This window comes from Spodoptera frugiperda, chromosome 3, assembly GCF_023101765.2.
Source record: "Spodoptera frugiperda isolate SF20-4 chromosome 3, AGI-APGP_CSIRO_Sfru_2.0, whole genome shotgun sequence".
Taxonomy (NCBI): Eukaryota; Metazoa; Arthropoda; class Insecta; order Lepidoptera; family Noctuidae; genus Spodoptera; species Spodoptera frugiperda.
In genome coordinates, this window is record NC_064214.1 from 6,844,813 (window position 1) to 6,870,514 (window position 25,702).

The 25,702-nt window shown below is 41.3% G+C and overlaps 1 protein-coding gene and 1 long non-coding RNA gene across 3 annotated transcripts in view; one reads left to right on the top strand and one right to left on the bottom strand.

Annotated features, from left to right (window-relative positions):
• LOC118273985 (lachesin) overlaps positions 1-25,702 on the bottom strand; it is a 43,930-nt gene that overhangs the window by 5,210 nt on the left and 13,018 nt on the right. For both annotated transcript variants that reach the window (XM_035591289.2, XM_035591290.2), the window contains exon 2: positions 15,568-15,657. In XM_035591289.2, the coding sequence (XP_035447182.2) occupies positions 15,568-15,637 (70 nt within the window). In that variant the 5' untranslated portion in view covers positions 15,638-15,657. The remainder of the gene's footprint in view (positions 1-15,567; positions 15,658-25,702) is intronic.
• On the top strand, positions 13,274-25,481 carry LOC126912821 (uncharacterized). The gene is made up of 2 exons (XR_007707468.1): positions 13,274-13,493; positions 25,041-25,481. It is a non-coding gene; the product is annotated as an uncharacterized LOC126912821 (long non-coding RNA).

A 25,702-nucleotide genomic window follows, 5' to 3' on the forward strand; every position in this document is an offset into this window, starting at 1 on the left:
ATAAAATGCAGGGCAGCACTGTGGATCACGCAGTCGTATACTTAGGTGCGAAACTGTTTGAAGAAGGTCAAGCCTACGTGGCTCTTAGTAGAGTAAGATCTTTGCAGGGACTATGTATAGAGGAGTTGGACTGCAATAAACTAACGGGCAAGAAACCTTGCAATAATGAAGCACTAAATGAATTAAACAGAATGCGAAATAAAAACTAAAAACTAGAAAATAAAAATAGGTAAAAAAACTTTTTAAGTTAAATGGTTTTATGTGAAACATACATTGCAATGTTTAAGATAAATGTACTAAAAACCAAAAATAATAAAATAGATACAGTCGTGGGAATTATAAACATATGCATAGACTAGACTAAAATAAAACCGTGGGGCACGTCAATTGTCTACAAATTATCGACTTAATGTGCGATAGAAGAATCGTTTAATTCGTCGTTAGGCAGTTGGCAGACGGTGAGGAAATTACTTACTTACTATTTTCTTGCTCATGGATGTTCCAATAGTTATACACTCCATGTAAATAAAACAGATGTTTCAACTAGTTTATTGTTGGACATTCACACTGCTGGCTGGCGAGGAATCGTTTCACTGCTCGTAGTTTGTCTTTAATCGACAAAACATACGATAAAAGTACTACTCGCTCAACACTATGAAGCCCTAAAACTCGCTTATAATCGAGCTTGCCAACTTGTTTCCAAATTCTAGCCCTACTTATCACACGTCCATCGTTGTCGGTTGAACAACTGCCTAATTATAGTGTAACATTACAAAACAAACATTTTAATCAACGATTGTAGACAATTGACGTCAGTCAGTCAATTGACGTGCCCCACGGATTTATTTTAGTCTAGTCTATGCATATATTTATAATTCCCACGACTGTATCTATTTTATTATTTTTTGGTTTTTAGTACATTTATCTTAAACATTGCAATGTATGTTTTACATAAAACCGTTTAACTTAAAAAGTTTTTTTACCTATTTTTATTATAAGGTTTATTTTCTTTTTTTCTTATTTTACTTTACTTTGACTAAATACAAACCTTCGTAACGCATTTTAGGTCGGTACGACCATTGGAAGATATAGATAATTTTTTTGTTTTAGTTCCTTAGGGGTTTGAATTTACACCTTCATTATTTTTAAAACCGACTCACACTTGGCCATTTTCAGAAATTTTCCTTTACCTTGACCTAATGACCTACCCTCCATGCCAAATTTCAAGTCAATACGACCATTGGAAGTGGTCTAGGTTTTTGATGAGTGAGTGAGTGAGTCAGTCAGTGAGTGTATAGTAAAAATAGCGATTTTCTGACGTCAATATCTCAAGACCTACAATAGGTTCATTAATGAAATTTTGTATTTTAGATAAGTAAGTAGATCTCGACAGATACTAGAAATTTCATCTGCGTAGCTAAAATAGATTTTGAGATATAGGTGGGTCGAACTTGGCCCGAAATGGTTCGTGTAATATAACCCACGGCCGGTGTCGGTTTTTTTGCTCGAACTTGGCGGACACACTGCCGTGTGTCTAAACCAAAGAGTTTGGCACCATCTGCAGAGTTTAGACATAATAGAGGCGCGAATCGCGATGGACTACAATGTGTACACACGACGAGCTGGTGCAGTGTCGCATAACAGAACCGGAAAGAGGCTGCGGTACTGGAGGAGGTCACAGGGTGCCGGGAGGCTGCGTGCTGCCCACCGGGGTCCAAGGGGATGGCGCGGTGGGGAGGGAGAGGAGGCGGAGGAAGAGGAGGGTCCGACGTGTAATTAAAGCTGCAATCAGAATCGTAATCTGTCCCGACACATTGACGTTTGTTGGCAGTGACGACGTCAGTAATTATATTTTGCAATCAATATAATAGTTCAGTGTGCCTGTGTAACCCACAGGGTGTACTCTCTTGTACCGGGTCTCTTGGTGATGGCGGGGATAAGCTGAGTATTATCAGGTCGGGCTAATACGCTGGGATTGCTCTTCCAATGCTAAGCAGCCACTGTACTCGGAAGAATGTGGCCTCCAGTACTCTGAGCTTATTAATAAGTGTTTTCTTATTTATTTGGAAGAAAAACAAATGCCACTTCGACAATACCTATCAAAGTCAAAGTCAAAGAATTTATTTCAATTAATCCTAAATTAGGCACTTTTGAAACGTCAAATTAAATTGTCCGTCAGTCTGTCCGTCAGTGAAGCTAGGCGCTCGTTCCAAAGTGTTGCTTCGAATCTGTCAGTAATCTATGTTTGTATGTTTGACTACGCAATAACGGCTTAATCTCAGAAACAGCTCCGGAGCTACGGACTACCTAGCGGGTTTACCGGGACGCCGGCTCGAAAGGCAGGAGTAGGAACGGGGTCTTCGCTCGCCTCGCCCTGGCGATAGAAGCCATTAGATGATTTCCCCCCTTAGATAATCTCAGACACAGCTTAACCGATTTGTTTACATATTGTGACGAGTTTCACTTGACATTTAGTGTTTATTTCATTAAAATTGGTTAACAAATAAAGAAGTTATGAAAATGTATGTCGTCACATATTTAATACATAATACTACGCAAAACTGAGCTCCGATTTGTGTGGTCAATCATATTACATAGGGCTTTTTTTGAGCAGGTAATCATCCAATGACTTCTGCCGCCTAGGGCGAGACGAGAATGTTAGACTGTTACTGACTTGGACGTTCCTACTCCTGCTTTTCGAAGCTTCGCGTCAGCCTCAGCCTGCGTATGTACGTAGTGAATACATATTGTGTATGCCGGAGGGGGGGGGGGGTGTCAGGATGATCGCATGCCGTGGCCACATTCAGTCCACTGCGTTGTACACAGAATGTTCCCTTTAATTTGCAACACACCACATCGCCGTAAATCACTCGGTTGGCTCGAGAGCGATATTAAATTCATAGCGCGGCGCGCCGACATTATAACATAACAAATATCGTTCCTTGTTGTGCCACGCCTTATATTTCTTACTATCGAACTATATACATATACCTATATCTATTATATAAAAATAAGTCGGGTTTTCCTTCCTGACGCTATAACTCCAGAACGCACTAACCGATGTCTACAGTTTTACATTCGTTGGAAAGGTATCGGGCTCCGTGAGGTTTAGAGCAAAGAATATTCGGGAAAACTTCAAGAGAAAAGCAGGAAAACGGGAAAACCATTGGTAGCGAAACGGAGTTCGCCGGGTTTGCTAGTATATTTATATTATAAATATATATAAAGCATTTTGTACTACCACATTATAGGGGCCCGGTAATGTACGACTCGCCGTAAGGTGAGTAACAGTATTCTTCAAGTTTTTGGTGGTAAACTAACTTAAATTCTAAGGTGCCTTCCAAGCGATGGGGTAAACAACCCGTGGCGTATGGGATAACGCCAACAGCTGTGGATATCAAAATTATTACTCAACTCTATAATTAGGATTTTTAATGCTCGTTTGGCCTTATTGAGCGGGATTAAAGTTGATCGGAAGGTGACTAGGAATCCAGAAGTAATGAATGACGAGCGCTGTATTACGGCGAGTGCGGCGCAAATAAATGTTATTTCTATGATGTTGTTGAAGTTTGTCGCGGCTCGAGCGTGCGGCGCACGTAACCCAGTATCCACAGCTTGCACCGCGCCGCGCTACCCCGCCCCTCCGCCCCTCCGCACCTCCGCACCTCCGCTCACTTTGAACTGCTCTAAAACGGATTCTCTTTACAATATTTCTTTTCCAGTTCGAATGTGAATATCCCGCGGCGATGTGAACTATACATTCGCTCCAAGAAGAAAATTTGTTGCGAGATATTATTACAAAGTTTTACTATCACAATTATATTAATGACAATTTAAGACTGCACGGTTGGCGTCGTTGGCGCGGTTGGCGCGGTTGGCGCGGTTGGCGCGGTTGGCTGGGTAACTTTTTTAGTTGATTCCCGTACGGACCAACTGTTTGCGTGATCCTCAAATTGTTGTTTCGGGTATGGATGTCATGTGCGTGTGAACTCGTATATATTTAAACGCACCCACAACACAAAAGGCCCGCACTTACGGTGGCCGGAGATCATCTCGCGATCCCCGACGCCCGGAGTGTCGCGACGGCTGGGGCGTGAGGAGGTTTGTTCTCTCACGCGCCCCGCCTCCTCCTTTGCTAGCATGACTGCTTCGCAGAAGTGGGAGACGGCATCCCATTCCCCCTCGCTCCGCACCATAGCTTGTACCAATGCCGGACGCGAGAGGTCACCGTCGTCGACCACATCCCTGAGGACACAGCGGTGCTCAGCCCATGCAGGGCATTCCACGACCGTATGCTCCACCGTATCCTCTGGGCGGTCCTCACAGTGATGACACCCGGGCATTTCCTCCCGCCCAATCAGAAACAGGAACCTACTGAAACTCCCATGTCCGGTAAGCACCTGCGTCAGGCGGTAGATGAGGACGCCGTGGCGCTTCTCAAGCCACTCCTCTATGAGGGGACTTACCGCTGCAATGACAGCGAGCCCAGCCCTCGGTTGCGACAGTCGTTGCTGCCATTCCGCCATGAGATCGCGCCGGAGCTCGTCCCGCCACGCACTGATCTGGCGTGGCAGTAGAGTTTCGCCCCGGCGACGCGCGTTGGCGCGCAAGCTGAAGACGCGCGCGAGCACCTTCGCCTCCAAATCCCATGGCGGTAGTCCAGCAAGGAGGTTACCCGCCTCACTGGAGATCGTTCGATATCCGCGGATCACCCGAATGGCCGCCGCATCAGGTTCGGCGCCCACACAGGGGCGCCGTAGAGGGCCATGGACCCCTGAATTTGGCCCCCCGAGGTTGGGCAGGAGCCGCTTAAGCGCGGCCCCCGTCCGTGGGCCAAAACCGAACCCTGTGGAACACCGCGCGACATCTTTCGCCGGTTCCACTCGCCCTGGTGACCGGGGTACGTCACGTACCTGTCCGACAGGTAAGCCTCGATTATACAACTTAACTATACCCTACATACTTAGCGTGAGAGAGCATTTAAAGCAACGCCTTACTTGTACCGCTAGATGTCATTTAAAGGTTGGTGAATGAAAACAAGAAATGTCTTTAATGTCACCTATATTAGCTTAAAGACTCCTTTTAGGAGTCTCTTACCCATCCAGGAATCAAGCCTTGAACACCTCGGTAGGCAGCCACAGTTGCGATCCACCACCGACGACGCAATTGTTTGACAGACATAATGTTTATGTATTGATCGATTTAAAGTCGTCTCGCCTTCACAAATGCGCGGCTTAATTTTAATGCCATCGTACCGCGTGAATCATTTAAGATTTCAAACGATAATTTATGAAAAGCGTGGCGGAGGCTGGCGTACCGACAATTCTGCTCCTTTTATATATTTTCAGTTAAAGCTATTGAATGTGGTGGCCGATGTAGTAATGCGGTGGAGGGGGTGGTTGTGAACTGAAGGGATGGGGGGTGGAGCCACGTCAGCAACATCTCGCAGTCGTATGACGAGTGACGAGGAGTTTATTTGTAAGGACTCAGTGATCGCAGTGCGCGAGGGTCGTTTGCTATCTGGAGCACCGGCGCACCGCGCGCCGCGCCGGCTCGGTAGAGCCAGTAATCTCTGCTCCTGCCTACTCGATAGTAACACGGCACAGCAGTAGTTGTGGTAGCAATAGCCGTCCTTACGTATTAGTGATTTGTTGCACTATGATTTTGACCTGTTCCCTTGGTGAGCTTGCGATGGAATCGAACCCACGATATTGCGTAATTTATAGAATACACGATGACTGGTAAAAGGACGTGGTCCTGTTAGGATAATTTCTGTTAGATGGTAGGTAAAGGTAAAAAAAATAAGAAAGAAGGAAAGAAAAATTTGCTTCGTTTGATTCGTGTCACGCGCCGGCGCGGATTCATTCCACCACCAGCGAGCCTTTTATAATTTAATCTTATACAATGTTACAATGAACATGATAAAAGGGCGAGCGACGCGTGCGAATATTCATGAGTGACGCTTTTCTGTGTCAATGACAACAGTGGGACAACGGGGAAAGCGGTAAATTGGAGGGCGGCTGTGCAGCTCGCGTCCGAGTTAATTCCATTCGGCAAATTGCTCAGTAAATAACGAGGCTGACGGACACATAATAGTTTTCCAATTTGTTCGTCGCTCTTATAATTTCATTGCTTTTTGATGGCAGCGCTTTGTGACTAACGAACCGGGACTTGATGAATGTTTTATTTTCTGGCAGACCGCCGCGCGCCGCTCTCTAGCTCGAGGGGAGCTACTTACTGCTCTGTGGTGATTCTACTAATCGAACCCGACTTACATGGACTATCGGCCTTACAATAACAGTGCAAGGTCTACTGCGGGTTCAGTGGTTAGATAGAAAGTGGTTAAGTAAAAAAAATCGAATCCCCCCCCTTTTTTTTTCTCTCTTTGGTGGGGATTTCCAAAGAATTTATTTTAGGGCTGATTTCAGCTGACTGCCTCATTGGTCAAGTGGTCGCAAGTGCGACTACCAAACAAGGGGTTCGATTCTCGGGTTCGATTCCCGGGTCAGGCAAAGTATTACTGGGCTTTTTCGGTTATTCGTAAAATTCTCAGTGGTAGCACGGAGTATATGGCATTAGGCTCACCCCCTATAACATGGGACTTACAACACAAAATGGTGATAGGTATAGCGGCATTACGTATCGTAATGAGCACCTCTGTCTACCCCTTCGGGGATAAAAGGCGTGACGTTACTACTATTGCTAATATCAGTGGTTTAAGATATAGATAGGTTTTAACGCCTTGGTTCTGTTCTTTTTTTTATGTTAAATGGGCCGACGTTTGGCCGCTATCTCGCCTGATGGTAAGTGATATTGCGGCCTACGGTGGAGCACGTCTGCCCATAAGCAACCTATTCACTCGGGCTTTGAAGATACCCAGGTTATACACATCAGGAAACACAGACTCCGGCAAGGAGTTCCACTCCCTAGCAGTTCGCACAAGGAAGCTTGAAGCGAAGCGCTTCGTGCGTGTGGGTGGGATATCCACCATGAATCGGTGACGCCTCGCCGATTGTCTTGTGGTTCGATGATGGAAAGGACTAGGAGGAATCAAGTTGTGCAATTCCCCCGCACACTCTCCGAAATGTATCCGGTAAAAAACGGAAAGGCTTGCGACCTTGCACCTGTGTTCAAGGCTTTGAAGCCGGGCCTCCACAAGCGCATTATCATTGATGAGCTTCTTGGCACGCCTTTCAATGTGTTTGAGCGCATCCAGCTGGTATTTAGCCGAGCCATCCCAAAGATGAGAACAGTACTCCATACATGACCGAACCTGCGCTTGGTACAGGCTCAGCAGTTGTTCTGGTGTGAAGTACCGTCTCACCTTCGAGAGGATACCCAACTTCCTACCAGCCAGATGCGCCTTCGACTCTATATAAGAGCCGAAGTTTAGTGTTGGCGATAGAGTTACGCCAAGAAGCTCTAGATGATCCGATATTGGAACGGATACATTTCGGAAAGTAGGAGCCAGCGGAAATTGGGTTTTGGTAGCGTTGAACTTGACCAAGTTGGCGTCACCCCAATCGGAGACCGCCTTCAAGGACGAGTTCAACCGTTCGACCATGGATTCTCTTAGAGACTGGATCTGTGTTCCGCTAGTCCGCGCATCGGACACATACCTTTCAACAACTGGTTAAGCAGGTCGTTGATGTGCAGCAAAAAGAGCGTTCCCGGGAGATTTCCGGGATAAAAACTATTCTATGCTTTTCATAAACATCCTATTAGACACAAGACGTCTACTGCTGAACATAGGTCTCCCCAATGACTTCTAGCTAGTTCACTGGCATGTGACCTGCATCCAACGGCTATCTGAGACCTTAATCAGGAGGTATACGGATTCTATTTGAGAACCTCTCTGCCCCAGCGACTATCGGTTCTCCGAGCTATTTGGTGCGCGTGCCTGTGGCCCACTGCCACTACAGCTTGCTAATCCGCTGGGCTATGTCGGCGACTTTTGTTCGTTTGCAGATCTCCTTATTTTTTAATCGGTCTCGCAAAGAAACCCCGAGCATAGCCCTTTCCATAGCGCACTGAGTGGCCGTGAACTTCCTTATAAGGCCCATAATGGGAGACCACATTTAGTTCCATAGACCATAACACACATTGGCAATAGACGTCGAGACTGAGGTATGTTGGACGAGAAGATGTTGCGTAGTTTCCCGAACACCACCATCCAAGTTGGATTCGCCGACTGACCTCCTTCTAGTACACGTGGTCTTCAACAATTTCGAGGGTAGAGCTTCCAACTGAACCTACGAGCGAGACGATTCGTGATGACCCTCCCCAACAGCGTATAGAAATAGCTGAGAAGTTAGATTCTAATCTCGTACAAGCTGATGTCCGGGATGTCCTCGGTATAGTATCGGGTAAGCTTAGCTCTTGGATCTGCGCCTGAGCTAACAGGTTGAGTGGATTGTGAGTTGAGTATAACTTCCATAAAATCTCTTGGAATGCTGCTGCCCATTCCTCGGTGTCTGGTTGCAGTTTTAGGACATACCCGGATCCTTTCAGGATATATTCGGGTCAATGCTATTATGCTCATAGTTCTATGCTTATCTGAAACTATTTTAATATCAATTTCACCCAAATTGATTCAGCTGTTTGAAAAGTCCCGATCCAGTAGGATTTTTAGGATAAAAACTATTTCAAAACCCTGGTCTGGTATTTAGACCATATCTGTTGTTACGACCACCAAATGTCGTTTAAATCAGTGGTTTGATAATAAGAAGTTTAGTAAAAATTTCGGCATTCTCGTCTTTGGAGGAAGGAGGGAAGGAAGGAGGCATTTTCCGAAAAATCCTCTCTTAGTGTTACCCTACATGTTCCATCGAACATACATACATGCTAAATTTCAGTTCTCTACTACCAGTAGAGTTGTTATGCACGGTCGCAGTCTTAGAGAACCGGCCACATAATACACATGCACTCATACACATACATCATAAAAAAGAAACACAATGTAGGTCGGAGCTCGTGATTAATTAGAAACAATGCCAGCGGTCCGGGGTCCGGGGTCCGGGGCCCAGGGCCCGGCTCGACCCGGGGCCCGGTCTCCTCGCGAGCGAAACAAAGCTCGCAATCCCGCCGGAACCGGCCGCTCCACTTCCCAGTCGATTCACAAAAACTGTTCACTTTTGTTTCCACAATTATCTAAGACAACCTGTAGTTACTGTAGCAGCCTACCCAGCGCACTACCTACGGTGGGATATACAATAACAGCGCTATGGAAGTTGCCAATTAGTCAGTTACAATGGACTTAAAATTATTTTTGTGCACTCATTGTAAGACTCACTCTTTCTTCATATATCGTACGAATACCACTAACTTTTGTTGATGCATCAACACGCATGAAAGTCCCAATTTTTCCATTTCCGTGAGAACGTCGACAAATCCTTACTATGATATAGGGCCTTATAAGTTTCAGTAAGTATAAATTATTCAGTACACCCGAAGGAGGGGTTTTGTATATGTAGGTGTACGCTGATTGATAGCGATAACGTGTACGTGACATTATGGGATTTCATAATTTCCTAGTCGGTGGTACCACGCTTGCGCGCTATGTACGCTGACGCCGAACAAGTCGGTCAGTCCGTCGGGGCTCAATAAACAATCAGAGTTAGCATGGTAAAGTGCGTGCAGACGGGCGCGCGGGCCGCGGGCCGCGGCAGGCGGTGGCGGCGCTCGGTCGTCGCGTGCCGTCGGCGCGTTAGGCCAGTGTTCCGGTCTTACTCTGCGAGCTGATTGATCGTTGCGATTACGCGCTCATTCACGTCTACTTTGTACCGCGGCCGGCACCGCTCCGCCGCCGCCGCGCGGCCCGCGCCCGCCAGCACGACTGGCGTGTATTAACTACGCGATCGCAACTTCACAACTACTACCGCTACTATTATTGGACGCATAATCGCTGTATAGAATTAGAATAGTTCAACTTTTAACAAAGACCTTTCGTATATCTGTGTGAGGCATAACAATACACACACACAAACAAGTGTCCGCGATACTTACATACACGTCATCATGCAAACTGAATATGTACGGTGGAAGTAACGTAATGAGACCACAATGGTATCAACCAATTAATATAAAATTAATTTACGGTTAAAATTATAATTACGACGTAACGGGAAAACATATAGATTGTAATTATTATTTGGCTATACTAGTTGCTCGCTCCTAAGGTAGCGAACAGGGTTGAGGGGGTGGTCTGCTGCAACACATATAGTAGGAGATTGGTCAATGTCGTAAATTTATGATATTGTTCAATTATTGAAACAAGACAAATGTTACTCAACCTGGATATCGAAAATGCCAAGTACCGTCCAACTTGAAGTATGTAAACAGATAGTACTTCGTGTACCAGCAGCAGCGTGCCGGGGCAGCTCCATCTCTCTCATATTGTTTTAATAATCGTTAAGCGAAATTACAATGGGAGAGGAAAAAATCATCATCAGTTAAATCTCAGGTCAAACGATTAATATTTATCCGGCGTAGGCGAGTGTTTTATTGTTTGCGCTACGAACTACGGCGTAGCGCTACGACACGGGGCTACGATGTAGAGCACCGTCAATGTTATCGATATATGTTTTATACATTTCAGTCATTTTCTTAATGTAAAAATATTTTATTGACCGTAAAAAATACATTATTATATCTGTATAGTAGTAATCTAGGTAACCTCGTATAAAATAATCTCAACAAGTTGCAGGTTTTTAAGGATTACATTACCTACATATTATTATACTGGCACCAATTTAATATTATTCAATATAGCTTTTGCCCGCGACTTCGTTCGCGTGGAATAGTGACTTCCGGCAAATTTTTGGTTTTAACCACATAGTTCCCGATCTCGCGGAATCTCTTCAAAAATGAGATGTAGAAGATATTCCAGGGAACTCTTCAAAATGGCATTTTCTTTGTACTAAAAGTTTAATTATATTGATATTATTTTTTTCATACCTTTTTACTATTTATTTACTTTTTTTCGATGAATTAAAACAATAACATGAACCGAAGTCGTGTAACGATCGACATAGAATTATCTATACTCCGTTAGAGCGTTTTCTTTGTACTAAAAGTTGTATTATATTATATTTTTCATTGCTTTTTACTATTTTGTAAAAACAAATTTCCAATGAATTAAAACAATAACATGAACTGAACAATTGTAATGACATCATTGCGCGATCAACGCCATCTATCTACGGAGTATAGGAACAGCCCGACATTGTTCAATTCCGTACTATATGAAATAAAAACCGGCCAAGTGCGAGTCGGACTCGCTCATGAAGGGTTCCGTAACAGCAAGTAGATGACATAATATAAAAGTTGTAAAATAACTTGGTTTTACATAGTATTTGTATGGACGACAAAGTTATATTTGCGGTTTTTGAAAATGTTTTATTTCTTAAAAACTAATTATGATATCTCGTTCAAACCAATTTTCGTTGTTAGTTTCCATTGAAATCTACAGCATATATTTTTTTCAGTTTTCTCACTCTCTTATTTTAAAAGTTAGAGGGGGGGGACACAATTTTTTCCACTTTGGAAGCGTCTAACTTTCAAACGATTGATTTTGACGAAAAGTAATTTTAGGAACCTTAATGTATTTTTTAAAGACCGATCCATAGATACCCATCACGGATATGTAAGCTGAAAAAAATTTTTTTTTTGAATCAGTTCCATGTATGGAGTGCCCCCTTTAATTGTTAAATTTATTAATTTTTATTCAAAATTCTAATAGCGGTTACCGAAATACACCATCTTACAAAGTTTCAACTATGTAGGTCTAACAGTTTCGGAAATAAATGGCTGTGACATACGGACGGACGGACAGACAGACATGACGAATCTATAAGGGTTCCGTTTTTTGCCATTTGGCTACGGAACCCTAAAAACTATCCTATGTCCTTTCTAAACTATATCTGTACCAAATTTCAACCAAATCCGTCAAATACTTGCGGAGATTAATGGTATAAGCATAGAATAGTGTTCGACGTGATTCTTTAATTTGACATAACTTTTTTATTTATGAACCGATTGACATGAAACAAACACTAAATGTTAATTGAAGCATACCACAATATATTCGTGAAAACCGCATCCAACTCGGATCAGCCGTTTCTGAGATTAGCGCGCATAGACGCATAGACAAACAGACAAACAGACAAAAAAAAAGTTAATTACATTTTTGGGTTCGACATCGACATAACAATAACCCCTGCTATTTTTTAAATTTTTATTTTCAATTGGTTGAAATTTGGTACAGATGTACAGACAGCACTTTTCTACGATTTTATTATATGTATAGATCATTACGACAGACGAGGCTCTGCAGCTTATGCTGTCTGGAAAATCCGACTGTTAACCGACACAGACACGGCAAGACTAGTGTACTTCAGTTACAGCAGCATTAGCATCATGTCGTATGGCATTTTACTGTGGGAACAGGTTGCTGACATCAATCGTCCATGTTTATCTACAATCTTGGTCGTCGCGAATCTCTCAGGGAAAAGTTTAAGGAGATCAATATTATGACCGTTCCATGTCAATTTATCTATGAAAATATTATGTATGTTAGGAAAAATCTAAACTTGTTTGGTAAAGTGTCTGACAGACTTAATTATCAAACTAGACATAAGGATAGATTGAGCCAGCCATTCTTTAGATTGGCAAAAATAAGTAAGTCGTTCATGGAATTCTGTGTTAAATGTTATAACAAAACTCCAGAGGAAATAAAACACCTAAATGAAAGACAATTTAAATTATGTATTAAAAAAACGATGTGTAGACTAGCATACTACAAATTGAATGATTATATAGAGGATATGGAGGAGCGGGGATTTTACCAGATGCGGGAAACGTCATCCCCGGAATCCAGACCGTTGACCACTTCATCTACCTTGGGTCCCTAATCTACAATGATGGCAGTTGCATTCCCGAAATAATAAGGAGGATTGGCATGGCCAGAGACGCTATGGCTCGACTCAAAAGCATGTGGGGGAAGAGGAGTATCACCATCAATACCAAAAGGCGACTCATCAGAGCAATAGTATTTCCGATCTTTCTTTATGGAGTCGAAACGTGGACTTTTAGCTCGAGAGAGGAAGAGCAAACGATCACGAGGCCGATCACCAACGCGATGGACAGACCAGATCAAGGAATCGTCTACCACCGGGTTCCACCAACTCGTTCACGATGCGATGGAGGCAAATAATTCGCTCCAAATGCGAATCCAATGATGACCACGATCCTCAGTCATGAGGGGCCGACTACAGAGAGAGAGAGATTTGCTTGGAGGCAAAATGGTCCAGCTCCACAGGTTAACGAAAAAAAAACTAATTCCAATAATGTAATAATATAACCATGTTATTTCAATGTGTTCTGTTAAACTTGATACAATCATTGTAAATGTGAGAGCCCTGTAATTAGCTAAAACTGTATTAGACTAGTAGAATGCACTTGTGTCAGCTTGGAGTTGTCATGCTCACTCAAAGGTCTCATTGGCGGTGGCACGGGCATTGGATCGCTCGATTCCCTGCAATATGGTTGAGTTGGGTGGTGCTGGTGTACGTGTCATGTTCGTGAACAGACACTGTCGATTGGGACTGGTCAGCTCCAGACTGCATCGATTTTGTTGTTCTCAAGGTTATTTTCGACTGAATATTAGTTTTACATTGTTCTCACATAGTTGAAGCAATCGAAACAATGTAACCAAGAATTGTATTGTGGATCTGATTGAAAAAGATTAACCTATGGAGTTTCTTGCTCGTTCTTCTCCATAGGAATCTACACTTTGGAACGAGCAAATAACTTCACTAGAGGACTGACCGACAGACTGACGTTATTAATATTATTATATTTGCTTTGACGTTCAAAAGTGCCTTCGTGATCTATTTGAAATAAATAATTTTGACTTTGACTTTGATCAATGCCATCTATTGAGCACTATTCAACACTTCAACCGCGTCCGCGCACACCGTGTTATTTGTTATTTTCTTACCTCTTCAAAGTTTTAATATTAAGATTAAGAAATATTAAGTTGTTCTCTCACATTATCCTCTATTTCATTGTCTGGACTTTAAAAGAGAGTATGACTTCTGAGTTTGTTTCGGCATTTCTTCTCAGAGTAGTCGGATAGGAAATGCCGGCCTCATCTAGCTAGATTTAAAATATTGACGTGTAAAAGTATTATTTTATAAATACTTACTTACAGAAAAAAAATATATAGATATATTTGTGATTAATATTAACTAGTAGATATTAAGTTGTAGTGTTTAAACGTTTTGAAGCAGTGCTTGAAGTAAATTTTCAATAATTGACAATAACTTCTTTTTCCCTTAACCGATTTTGACGAAACAAAGTTTTGACAATTCCTAATTATATGTAATCCAACCGTGACCGCGTTCAAATCAGTTGAGTAGTTTCGAAGTTATAACGTACCAGACAGAAAGTCTGACAGACAGACGACAACAAAATCCAAAAATTGTTCCTTTACTTGCCTCCTATAATTTTTTTGGAAAAATATTTAATGTACAGACATTCGATTTTTACTGTCTTATTATACATATGTGTTGATAATTATGATGCTATGTGACGCTTGGCTAAGACAGATCGCAGCAGATAGAGCGACGCACACACACAGCCGCGGCGGCGTGGTGCCGCACACACACAGCCGCGGCGGCGTGGTGCCGCACACACACAGCCGCGGCGGCGTGGTGCCGCTGTTTGATTTGTTGATAGCTCCACGTTAACCACTGAGCCACTCGCTCCATTGTTCCCGGCGGACATTATTTTACATTGTGTTCTTAACTCTGATATATCGATCGTTTATTCTTTATTTATAAATTATACTATTTGTCTGTTTCCGTGTAATTAGCGCAGTTTTTCAGAAATCACTTGCTAAATTGGTTTAATATAGTGGCCAGGGTCTAAGTTACGTCGATAAAGTAAACGGTATGTGTCATGTAACCTTACAAAGCCGTTAGCGAACGGTCGGTCGGCTCGTTGCTCAACTAAGACTAGCGATGTCGCCTGCAGCTGAACTCGCGTCTACTTACAAATAAATAAGTTTTCGACAAGTCGTCGTCGCAAATTGTCCGAATTGATGTGTCAACAAACGTTTTAGTTATTCATTAAAACAGTGCTGAGCGGCACCGACTATTGCCGAGTGTTGCCGAGTGGTGCCGAGTGGTGCCGAGTGTTGCCGAGTGGTGCCGAGCGCCGCCGAGTGCAGCCGAGCGGTGTCGAGAGGTACAGTGAACACCCTCGTCGGGTGTTTACACAGCTCCACTTAACGAAACATCCATTAGCTACAGTAACAAGTTGCGCAAACTCGATCCGGCCTCGATAACTATGCGGTGTTTACAATACACTGCCGCATTTACATACAGATTTGTATCTGTGTTGAGGGAGCGCGCGCCTCTGTACGTACTTGGAAGCCCACACGTCGTTATTTATACAAAAACAGGTGTGTTTTGCGTTTTATTCGCGACTGTCCGAGCAATCTGACTTATGTGAAATGTGAAATGAAGTAAGAAGTATAGTGATGGCCGGCGCGGCAATACGTACCTTTGATGAGATGCGCGGCGAGCACGAGCGCGGCGGTGAACACGTGCAGCCGCCACGCGCACGCGCACATCCTGCGCGACTGCACGCACCCTGTACACAACGTTCGTCTGTTACTTGCAAGACATTCAGATATACACGGTGTAACAAAAAGGGGTATACATATCAAGTGCACGGTTGCTAGATAACATAACAAACGATACGGGAAGGGTTTTTAAAACTCATGTTTTCATGGTACCAAGTTATGAATTTTTCCAATACATAAAATTCCAGAAACCGAACATCAAAATTAGGTAGATAGTGGTACTAGGCGATCAGATTTACAGAACAAATGTTTCGTAATATTAGCGAGTGACCCTTGTACTGTTGTGACAAGTTTGTATGATTTAAAATTAAGATACTACGAGTACAGTCGATGCAACCAACCGAAGTTCTCCGTGAATAACTTTAGCTACCGGGCGCGTTAGTACGATCATTGCGTCCCGAGCCTGCGTTCGATGCGCAGTTACCGTAACTACACGCCACAGGTGTCGACTTTGGCAGCACTCAGCTTGACATCTCCTACTTTGACTGCGATACGGATGTGCACTTGTGCAGCAGATACCCGCCGCTAGATAGTTTCGAAAGTCTCGGACCTCGTGCATACATTAGTATCCATTAATTATTACACACCCGTAATCTCTAACACATAATATCGTATTGTATATATTACCTAACCAATAACTGGCAATGTATTCCAATTACCTACCAAAATTTTTAGTTAGTGTTGGAACAATTTTTCATTTAGGTATTTTATTTCCAGAGTTCTGGAAACATTCAAGTAATCAGATATTGTAGTTATGATATTCATATGTATACTAGCTATTTAAATATTACCTCGCAGGGTTTATTTTGCAGCACAGTGCATCGAAGCAATGTGAAGGAATACAGCGTGTAGAGGAGGGTACAGAACAACTCCCGCGTGGTGTGTGTTGCGAGTGCTGAGTGGTGGTGGTTGTCTCACCCATTACACATTGCAAACTCATTAGTATATAACTAAAAGAAATAACATTAGTATATAACTTTAGGCCGGATATAGTTTGTTTAACAAAATGATTGAAGTAAATAAACAATCGTGCGCGACTCGTGTACGGCTCGTGAGCGGTTCGGGTGCGGACCGCGCGGCCCACAAGTTGTCGCCGGCGACCGCGCGGCCCACAAGTTGCCGCCGGCGACCGCGCGGCCCACAAGTTGCCGCCGGCGACCGCGCGGCCCACAAGTTGTCGCCGGCGACCGCGCGGCCCACAAGTTGCCGCCGGCGACCGCGCGGCACACAAGAACAATGCAAATGTTTGTACAACAATAAACTATCGCCACACGCGGAATTAATGTGCCGTATTGTAACAACTTTTGTAATATCGCCTTGTTACACAAAAGTTACGGGAGACGTAGGGCTGTCGGGTTGATACATCGCCAGTCAGCCGTCCGAGTACACTGTACAGATCTATTATACTATGTTTTATATAAGCAGAGCTTCAGTTAATTTAGGATTTATTGACTTTACAAATATGTAATTATAATAGCTATTGGCCGCGACCTCGTCTGCGTACAATAATGACTTCTGGCAGAATGTGGGTCTTTGAATTAGTCTTTTCCAGGGTATAATGCTATGGCTGTAACGAATGTCACCAGAATCGATTCAGCACCTAAGTTATATTTATTGAGAAATGAATTTATTTTCGTGGTTTCAAAACAAAATAATCAAAGTGGTTTAAATTATAGAGTGCTGGGATTTTAACGTATAGTTCCTGTTCTCATGGGATTTCTGGGTTGATAACTATCGTTTTACCGAATATCACCCAAAAAGGTTCAGCAGATATACATTTCGGGATAAAAATAACTATCCCACATCCTTCCTCAAGTCTCAAACTAGGAACCTTCCTCAATTAATGGACTATCCAATACAAAAAATATTATCCAAATTGAACCAATAGTTCAGGAGTTCAGTGCGTTCAAACTCTTTAGCTTTATATTTATACGAGCTGTACGCGTGGTAAATAATATTAAGAGAATGAGAATTATTTATTATTTATTTATTTTATTAAAAGGTACATGTTATGAACTTATAAACTAGTATACAGTCCGACAAAACTATATATGTAGTTTGTCTGTCGGATCCAAGAGGTATATATTAGATAAATATTATGTAATTAGTAGTAAATTTTTACACAGTAGTATAATGTATAGTAATTATATATAATAATATGTGTAGTATAATAAGTTTTATATAATAATCGAGGACGGTTCAGGAGATTGATCCAAATCAAATGTACCAAAATATAATTGTTCTCAAGCTCATATTGAAACAGTGTTTGAAGTGTCGCCGGGCGGCCGGTCGCAGGCCCGCGTGTCCTCCGCTCCATTGGAGCGACCTCTGCTCGAGGCTGCGGAGGGCGAGCGCTCATTAACTATGTGCTAGACAAACAGGCGACGTGTGCCGGCCCCACACTGCCTGGCGTTGGGCAGACACCACGGGACCTGTGGCTGTATGACAGCCCACTTACACGCCTTTGTTGCTCATTATTAGGATTTTCAATTATAATTGATGCCGATCTTCGGTCATTTAGCAATACTTTAAGACAACATTACTGCTCTGTTACTGCCTTACTAAGCTTGAAGAAAATGATTTAGTAACTTAGTATCAGAATGAGTCAGTGTCGCATACATTAGTTAGTACGTGCACGGGTCAGTACACAGTGACTAGTCGACTGCTCCGTAGGACTGTTTAATATGACGGCGGCTGTGTTTCAGTTGACCTTCTACGCGCTACTGTGTAGTGGAAAAAGCAGCCATGTTTTTCTACGGCACTAAACTTTATTCCCGACTCAGCTCCATAAAAAGAATATAAATTGAGACACATTCCAGTTAAGGTCTCGTTCTTGTGACAAAGGGGCGTATTAATCTTGCTGCGATGTTGTCATCAAAAATAACTTAGTGAGATTATTCAGCGTCGCACGCCGGCTTCGCCTAGACAAACACGATCCAACGGTTTAGCCGATCATTGTTATTAAAGCTTCGTATTTGTAGGAAATATAATACTCAATACTCGATTCTTTATTGCATTCCACAATGTGGGCTTAGGTGGTAAACACTTGAACGTACGACTGCTGACGTTTTTTAGTATTTTATAATCTCTCCACTCAGATGCTGGTCGTGCCTTGCGCCAGCGTACTATAGAACCTCAGCTAACGGCTCCAGGAGAAATGTGCTGATATATTTCAGCGAGGTGTGTCGTGCAGGCGACGGGAACGTTCCAGCATTCAGTATCCACTGCAGGAACAAACGGTAGAACGCGACGCATACTATTGTACACTCTCTGCATAATGCAGTAAACATAAACCAAATTCAAGTGAGATAGTATTTATAATTAATATCCGCGCATAACATTCATTCGTTTTTAAATGAACATTAATACTGTAGACTTGTATAGCGAAAGATAGATTACTGTGGAAATCTTTAGAGTCAGAATCATTAATATACAAGTGCTTACGTCATAAAATAAATCAGAATTAGAAATATGTTTTAATCAAAATAACTAGGTTCATTAAATATGATAATGCGGTGAAATCTACAGCAGTTCATGGTTCTGCGACTGTGTTTTACTAAGCGACACGACAGCACACCGACGCGACGTCGAAATGACGAGAAAACATCGAGAGTAAGTTCGCCATTCGTGGTAGAAGATAAAGAGTAACGGCGGTCAGTTTATGGTCGCCATCAGAATGTGTATGAAGCAATCTCATCCGTAGCGTCCGTGGGATTGCAAGCGAACATATTGCAGTGTACGTGGAAGGTTAGGTTGTTGACAGACTTCTAGACACAACTCGTGGCGTTTGGATGTCGCTCAATGGGTTGTGTATTTAGAACAATTAGTCACAGGCTGGAATGTTTATGGTCAATGTTCCAACAAACAACGTGGAGTCCCGACAAAGCAATATTTGGAATATTTAGGTGTGCGCCGTCCATTTGGTATGAGTCAATCTTGAATGTTCTACCGATTTTCGCATTATCTATTGGATTTTTTCTTCCAATAAATTGTACAGCTAACTGTGTGTACAACTAAAACTAGAATATGTTTGAACTAGAATACCGACGAGTGTGTGACAGGAGCTACGCGCTGTCGCATAGCGTCGTTTGTACCATAAACTGTACCTAAGGGTTCAGTTTGCCTTACGTTTGACGAAGTCGAGAAGAGAGCGAGTTCGGTACTTTGAATGGTTGGTTCATTCCTGCCGACCAATCATCCGATCGCGCTCGTTTCTCTCGTTTCATTTTCGTTCAACGTAAAGTCAAAGCCAAAACATTAATTTAGTTAGTCCTTAATTAGGCACTTTTGAAACGTCGAATTGAATTGTCTGTCAGTCTGTCAGTCAGTGAAGCTAGGTTCTCGTTCCCAGGTGTAGCTTACAATGGAGAAAAACAAGAAAGAAACGCTATGCATTTACTCTTTACAAAATGTACTGTGTACGACCAAATTAATGGGAGTACAAGTACTGAAGAATGGAACTGTTTACGTCGTCAAAATTATTCGTTCGTCGACCTACTTTAAATATTCATGATGTATCATCTGCAAAGTCAGCGCGTACTAAGGCTACGTTCCGATATCGTCAGATGTAGAGACCGTACCTGCCGTAGACAACTATCAAACTATATCAATGGACTTACTTTTAGGGTTCCGTAGCCAAATGGCAAAAAACGAAAGCCTTAAGAATAGTCATGTCTGTCTGTCAGTCCGTCCGTCCGTAAGTCACAGCCATATATTTCCGAAACTGTTGGGTCAACATAGTTGAAACTTTGTAGATTGATGTATTGTAGTAACCGCTATTCGAATTTCGAATAAAAATTAAAAAATTAAAGGGGGACACTCCATACATGGTGCTGATACAAAAATAAAATATGCTAACATAACCGTGATGGGTGTCTATGAATAGGGCTTTTAAAAAGACATTAAGGTTCCTAAAACCATTTTTCGTCAAAATCAATTGTTTAAAAGATAAATGCTAACTTTTAAAATAAGAGAGTGAGAAAACATAAAAAATATATGCTGTAGACGACAGCACAGCGACGCAAAGTAGAAATTTCGAGAAAACATCATATACCTATATATGCTGTAGATTTCAATGGAAACTTTCAACGAAAATTAGTTTAAAGTCAAAGTCAAGTCAAAATTATTTATTTCAATTAGACCAGGAAGGCACTTTTGAACGTCAAAGCAAATATAATAATATTAATAACGTCTGTCTGTCGGTCAGTCTTCTAGTGAAGCTATTTGCTCGTTCCAAAGTGTAGATTCCTATGGAAAAGAAAGAGCAAGAAACTCCATAGGTTACTCTTTTCCAATCAGTTTCACAATACAATTCATGGTTACATTGTTTCGATTGCTTCAACTATGTGAGAACAATGTAAAACTAATATTTAGTCAAAGTGATAGAAAAAGAAAATAACCCTGACAAGAAACTTAATGCAGGCTGGAGCTGACCAGTCCCAATCGACAGCGCCTGTTCACGAACATGACACGTACACCAGCACCGCCCAACTCAACCATATTGCAGGGAATCGAGCGATCCAATGCCCGTGCCACCGCCAATGGGACCTTTGAGTGAGCATGACAACTCCAAGCTGACACAAATGCATTCTACTAGTCTAATACGGTTTTAGCTAATTACAGTAGGGCTCTCACATTTACAATGATTGTATCTAATTTAACAGAACAAATTGAAATAACATGGTTTTATTATTATTACATTGTTGGAATTACTTTATTTTTCGTTACCCTGTGGAGCCGGACCAGCCTACCTCCAAGCATTTTTATCCTCTATATAATCATTCAATTTGTAGTATGCAAATCTACACATCGTTTTTTTAATACATAATTTAAATTGTTCAATCTATCCTTATGTCTAGATTCATAATTGTGTCTGTCAGATACTTTGTCAAACAAAGTTGGTATGAGATATCATTATTGGTTTGTAAGAAATAATACATTTTCAAAAACCGCAAATATAACTTAGTCGCTTATACAAACACTATGTAAAACCAAGTTATTTTACAACTTTTATATTATATCATCTACTTGCTGCTACGGAACCCTTCAAGGGCGAGTGCGACTCGCACTTAGCCGGTTTTTTAGTTTAAAAAATTAATATAAGTAAATGATATCTATACATATAATAAAATCGTAGAAAAGTGCTGTCTGTACATCTATACATATAATAAAATCGTAGAAAAGTGCTGTCTGTACATTGAAAATAAAAATAAAAAAAATAGCAGGGGTTATTGTTATGTCGATGTCGAACCCAAAAATGTAATTTTTTTTTTTGTCTGTTTGTCTGTTTGTCTGTTTATCTGTTTGTCTGTTTGTCTATGCGCGCTAATCTCAGAAACGGCTGATCCGAGTTGGATGCGGTTTTCACGAATATATTGTGGTATGCTTCAATTTACATTTAGTGTTTGTTTCATGTCAATCGGTTCATAAATAAAAAAGTTATGTCAAATTAAAGAATCACGTCGAACACTATTCTATGCTTATACCAATAATCTCCGCAACTATTTGACGGATTTGGTTGAAATTTGGTACAGATATAGTTTAATCAAAAAAATCAAAAAATAAAAAATAAATTTATTCCGGACATACAGCGCATGTTCAATTCCGTACTATAAGTACGAAATTGAACAATAGTGGTCCTGCTGTTTCGTATATTCTAAATTGGTTTCGTTGTATTTGTCAATTAATAATTTTATTAGTTGGGTTTTCCTGGTTTTCTGGTTAAACTATTTAACGTAGGTTTAGTTTGATATCGATTATTAGTAGTTACTGTAGTTAGTTTGTTTAATAAAATTGTAAGTCTAATTTATAAATTAATTAGATTAGATTTCGTCGTTTCTTTTAAATTATTTATTTTAAGCTTGGTTATTATAGCATAGAGGATAGGTTGTAATATAATTTCTTTTTTAATTGTTATAAATTCGTAATTCGTAGCTTTCTTTAGTTTTAAGTTAGTTTTCATCTTAAGTTCGGAAAGATTATAATATTTCTTTAGTTTAAGTCCGTTTTTAAACTATTTTTTCAATGCCCTAAGTGAGTATACATCTATTAAATTCAAACGCAGAGCTCATTATGTTGATTTTTTAAGAGTTCCCTGGAATATCTTCCACATCTCATTTTTGAAAAGATCCCGCGAGATCGGGAACTATGTGGTTAAAACCAAAAATTTGCCGGAAGTCACTATTCCACGCGAACGAAGTCGCGGGCAAAAGCTAGTAAATAATAAATGTTACTTGTATAGATACGATAATCTATACAAGTAACCTTTATGAGTGTTATTGAGTAAACGTTGAAATTCGGAAATAAAAACAGTATCATATTCTGGGAGACAAGCAGCCATTACGCACCCGCGAGACCATAATAGACGGGTTGCTGTGGCGAATAACTGTAATTAAGTATAAGGATAGTAAGGCGAGCCCTCCGTCAACTGTTTGTTTTTCATCCCAGACCTGCTTGAGCCACACATATCGAAAAATATGTCCTCTGAGGTCAATACCTCACGGCGGATGGCTCAATGCCTGTGTTATGAAGGGACGCCCACTCATAGTATGCATACGTTTTGGTGCACGTGTTCCTCAGCAAACAGTATGGAGGCAGCCTTGAAATCATCTCCAACACTATCTATAGATATTCTTAAAAAGAATGTCGAGAAATGCTCAATAGATTTTCGATTTCAACACACAAACCCCCAAACAGTGATAAAAGCGTTCAAAGATATTAAAGTTAAGTCAACTGAAGATCTCTGGGGAATGTCGGTTAGGGTGTGTAAGTCTTTTATAGAGACTATAGCACCTTACTTAGCTTTAATTTTTAATAAAAGTGTAGATCAAGGAATCTTCCCAGACTTAATGAAACATAGTAAAGTTGTTCCATTGTTTAAATCCGGTGATAGTGCGGAGCCCAATAACTATAGGCCGGTTTCTATCTTACCAGTGCTCAGTAAAGTGTTTGAAAAACTGATGCTTACTCAAATGCTGCATCACTTTAACACAAACTCTATCTTTCACAATCAACAATACGGGTTCACCAAGGGACGCTGTACAACTGACGCTGGAGTAGCTCTAATTAAGCGGGTGTTCGCCTCGTGGGAAGACGCACAGGATGCTATCGGAATATTTTGTGATCTTTCGAAGGCATTTGACTGCGTTGAACACGAGACTCTATTGCTGAAGCTGGAACATTATGGTATTCGGGGTATATCACTAAATCTATTGAAGTCGTACCTTCGGGATAGGCAACTTAAAGTACAAGTAAATAAAATAAACTCACCGGGTGCTAGCATGTCTATGGGCGTACCGCAGGGCTCAATACTAGGCCCATTCCTATTTTTGGCATATATAAACGACTTGCCCCATTTATTTCAGAATGAACCTCAGATGGTATTATTTGCTGATGACACATCATTAGTTTTTAAAATAAATAGACGAAAAAATAATTATGACGACGTAAATAATGCTCTAATGAAGGTTCAAAATTGGTTTACATCAAATAACCTAGTATTAAACGATAAAAAGACAAAATGTATTAGATTTGTTTTGCCAAATGTTAAGACTAACCAATGCGATGTATTATTAAATAGTCAGAAATTAGAATTTGTAAAAGAGACTACTTTTCTAGGAATCACTGTAGATGACAAATTGCAATGGGGTCCTCACATTACATCGCTAGCGGGACGATTGAGCTCTGCAGCTTATGCTGTCTGGAAGATCAGACAGCTAACTGACATAGACACGGCAAGACTAGTATACTTCAGTTACTTCCATAGCATCATGTCGTATGGTATTTTGCTGTGGGGACAGGCTGCTGATGTTGATTCTATCTTTATCCTACAAAAGCGCGCCGTCAGAGCTATTTACAACCTAGGTCGTCGCGAATCTCTCAGAGAAAAGTTTAAGGAGATCAATATTATGACCGTTCCATGTCAATTTATTTATGAAAATCTTATGTATGTTAGAAAAAACCTACATTTGTTTGCGAAAGTATCTGACAGACACAACTATCAAACTAGGCATAAGGATAGATTAAGTCAACCATTTTTTAGATTGTCAAAAATAAGTAAGTCATTTATGGGATTCTGTGTTAAATGTTATAATAAAGTTCCAATGAAAATACAGAATCTGAATGAATCAAAATTTAAACTTTGTATTAAAAAACGTTATGTAGACAAGCATACTACAAACTAAATGATTACATAGAAGATAAAAATGCTTGGAGGCAAGCTGGTCCGGCTCCACAGGATAACGAAAAATTTCTGTAATATAACCATGTTATTTCGATGTGTTCTGTACGTTATACAATTATTGTAAATGTGAGAGCCCTGTAATTAACTAAAATCAAATTAGATTAGTAGAATGCATTTATGTCAGCTTGGAGTTGTCATGCTCACTCAAAGGTCTCATTGGCGGTGGCACGGGCATTGGATCGCTCGATTCCCTGCAACATGGTTGAGTTGGGCGGTGCTGGTGTACGTGTCATGTTCGTGAACGGGCGCTGTCAACTGGGACTGGTCAGCTCCGGACTGCATTAATTTTTATTGTCCTCTAGGTTATTTTCTTTTTCTGTCGCTTTGACTGTATATTAGTTTTACATTGTTCTCACATAGTTGAAGTAATCAAAACAATGTAACCAAGAATTGTATTGTGAATCTGATTGAAAAAGAGTAACCTATGGAGTTTCTTGCTCGTTCTTCTCCATAGGAATCTACACTTTGGAACGAGCAAATAGCTTCACTAGAGGACTGACCGACAGACAGACGTTATTAATATTATTATATTTGCTTTGACGTTCAAAAGTGCCTTTCTGGTCTATTTGAAATAAATGATTTTGACTTTGACTTTGCAGCGCGTGGCTCTCCGTGGATCCTTTTGTATTGGCCGGCGTGTGTCGGCGAGTGTGTGTAATGTGAGAGCAGGCGCAGGTATCTATTCTACCGCGACTGTGCGGATTACTTTATACTCGGTTCCATAAATATTATTAGACAGGTTTGATATGGAAACAAACTAATCGTTTTAGAACAATTCATTAAATTCATTTACATTCACCGACATTGCACAT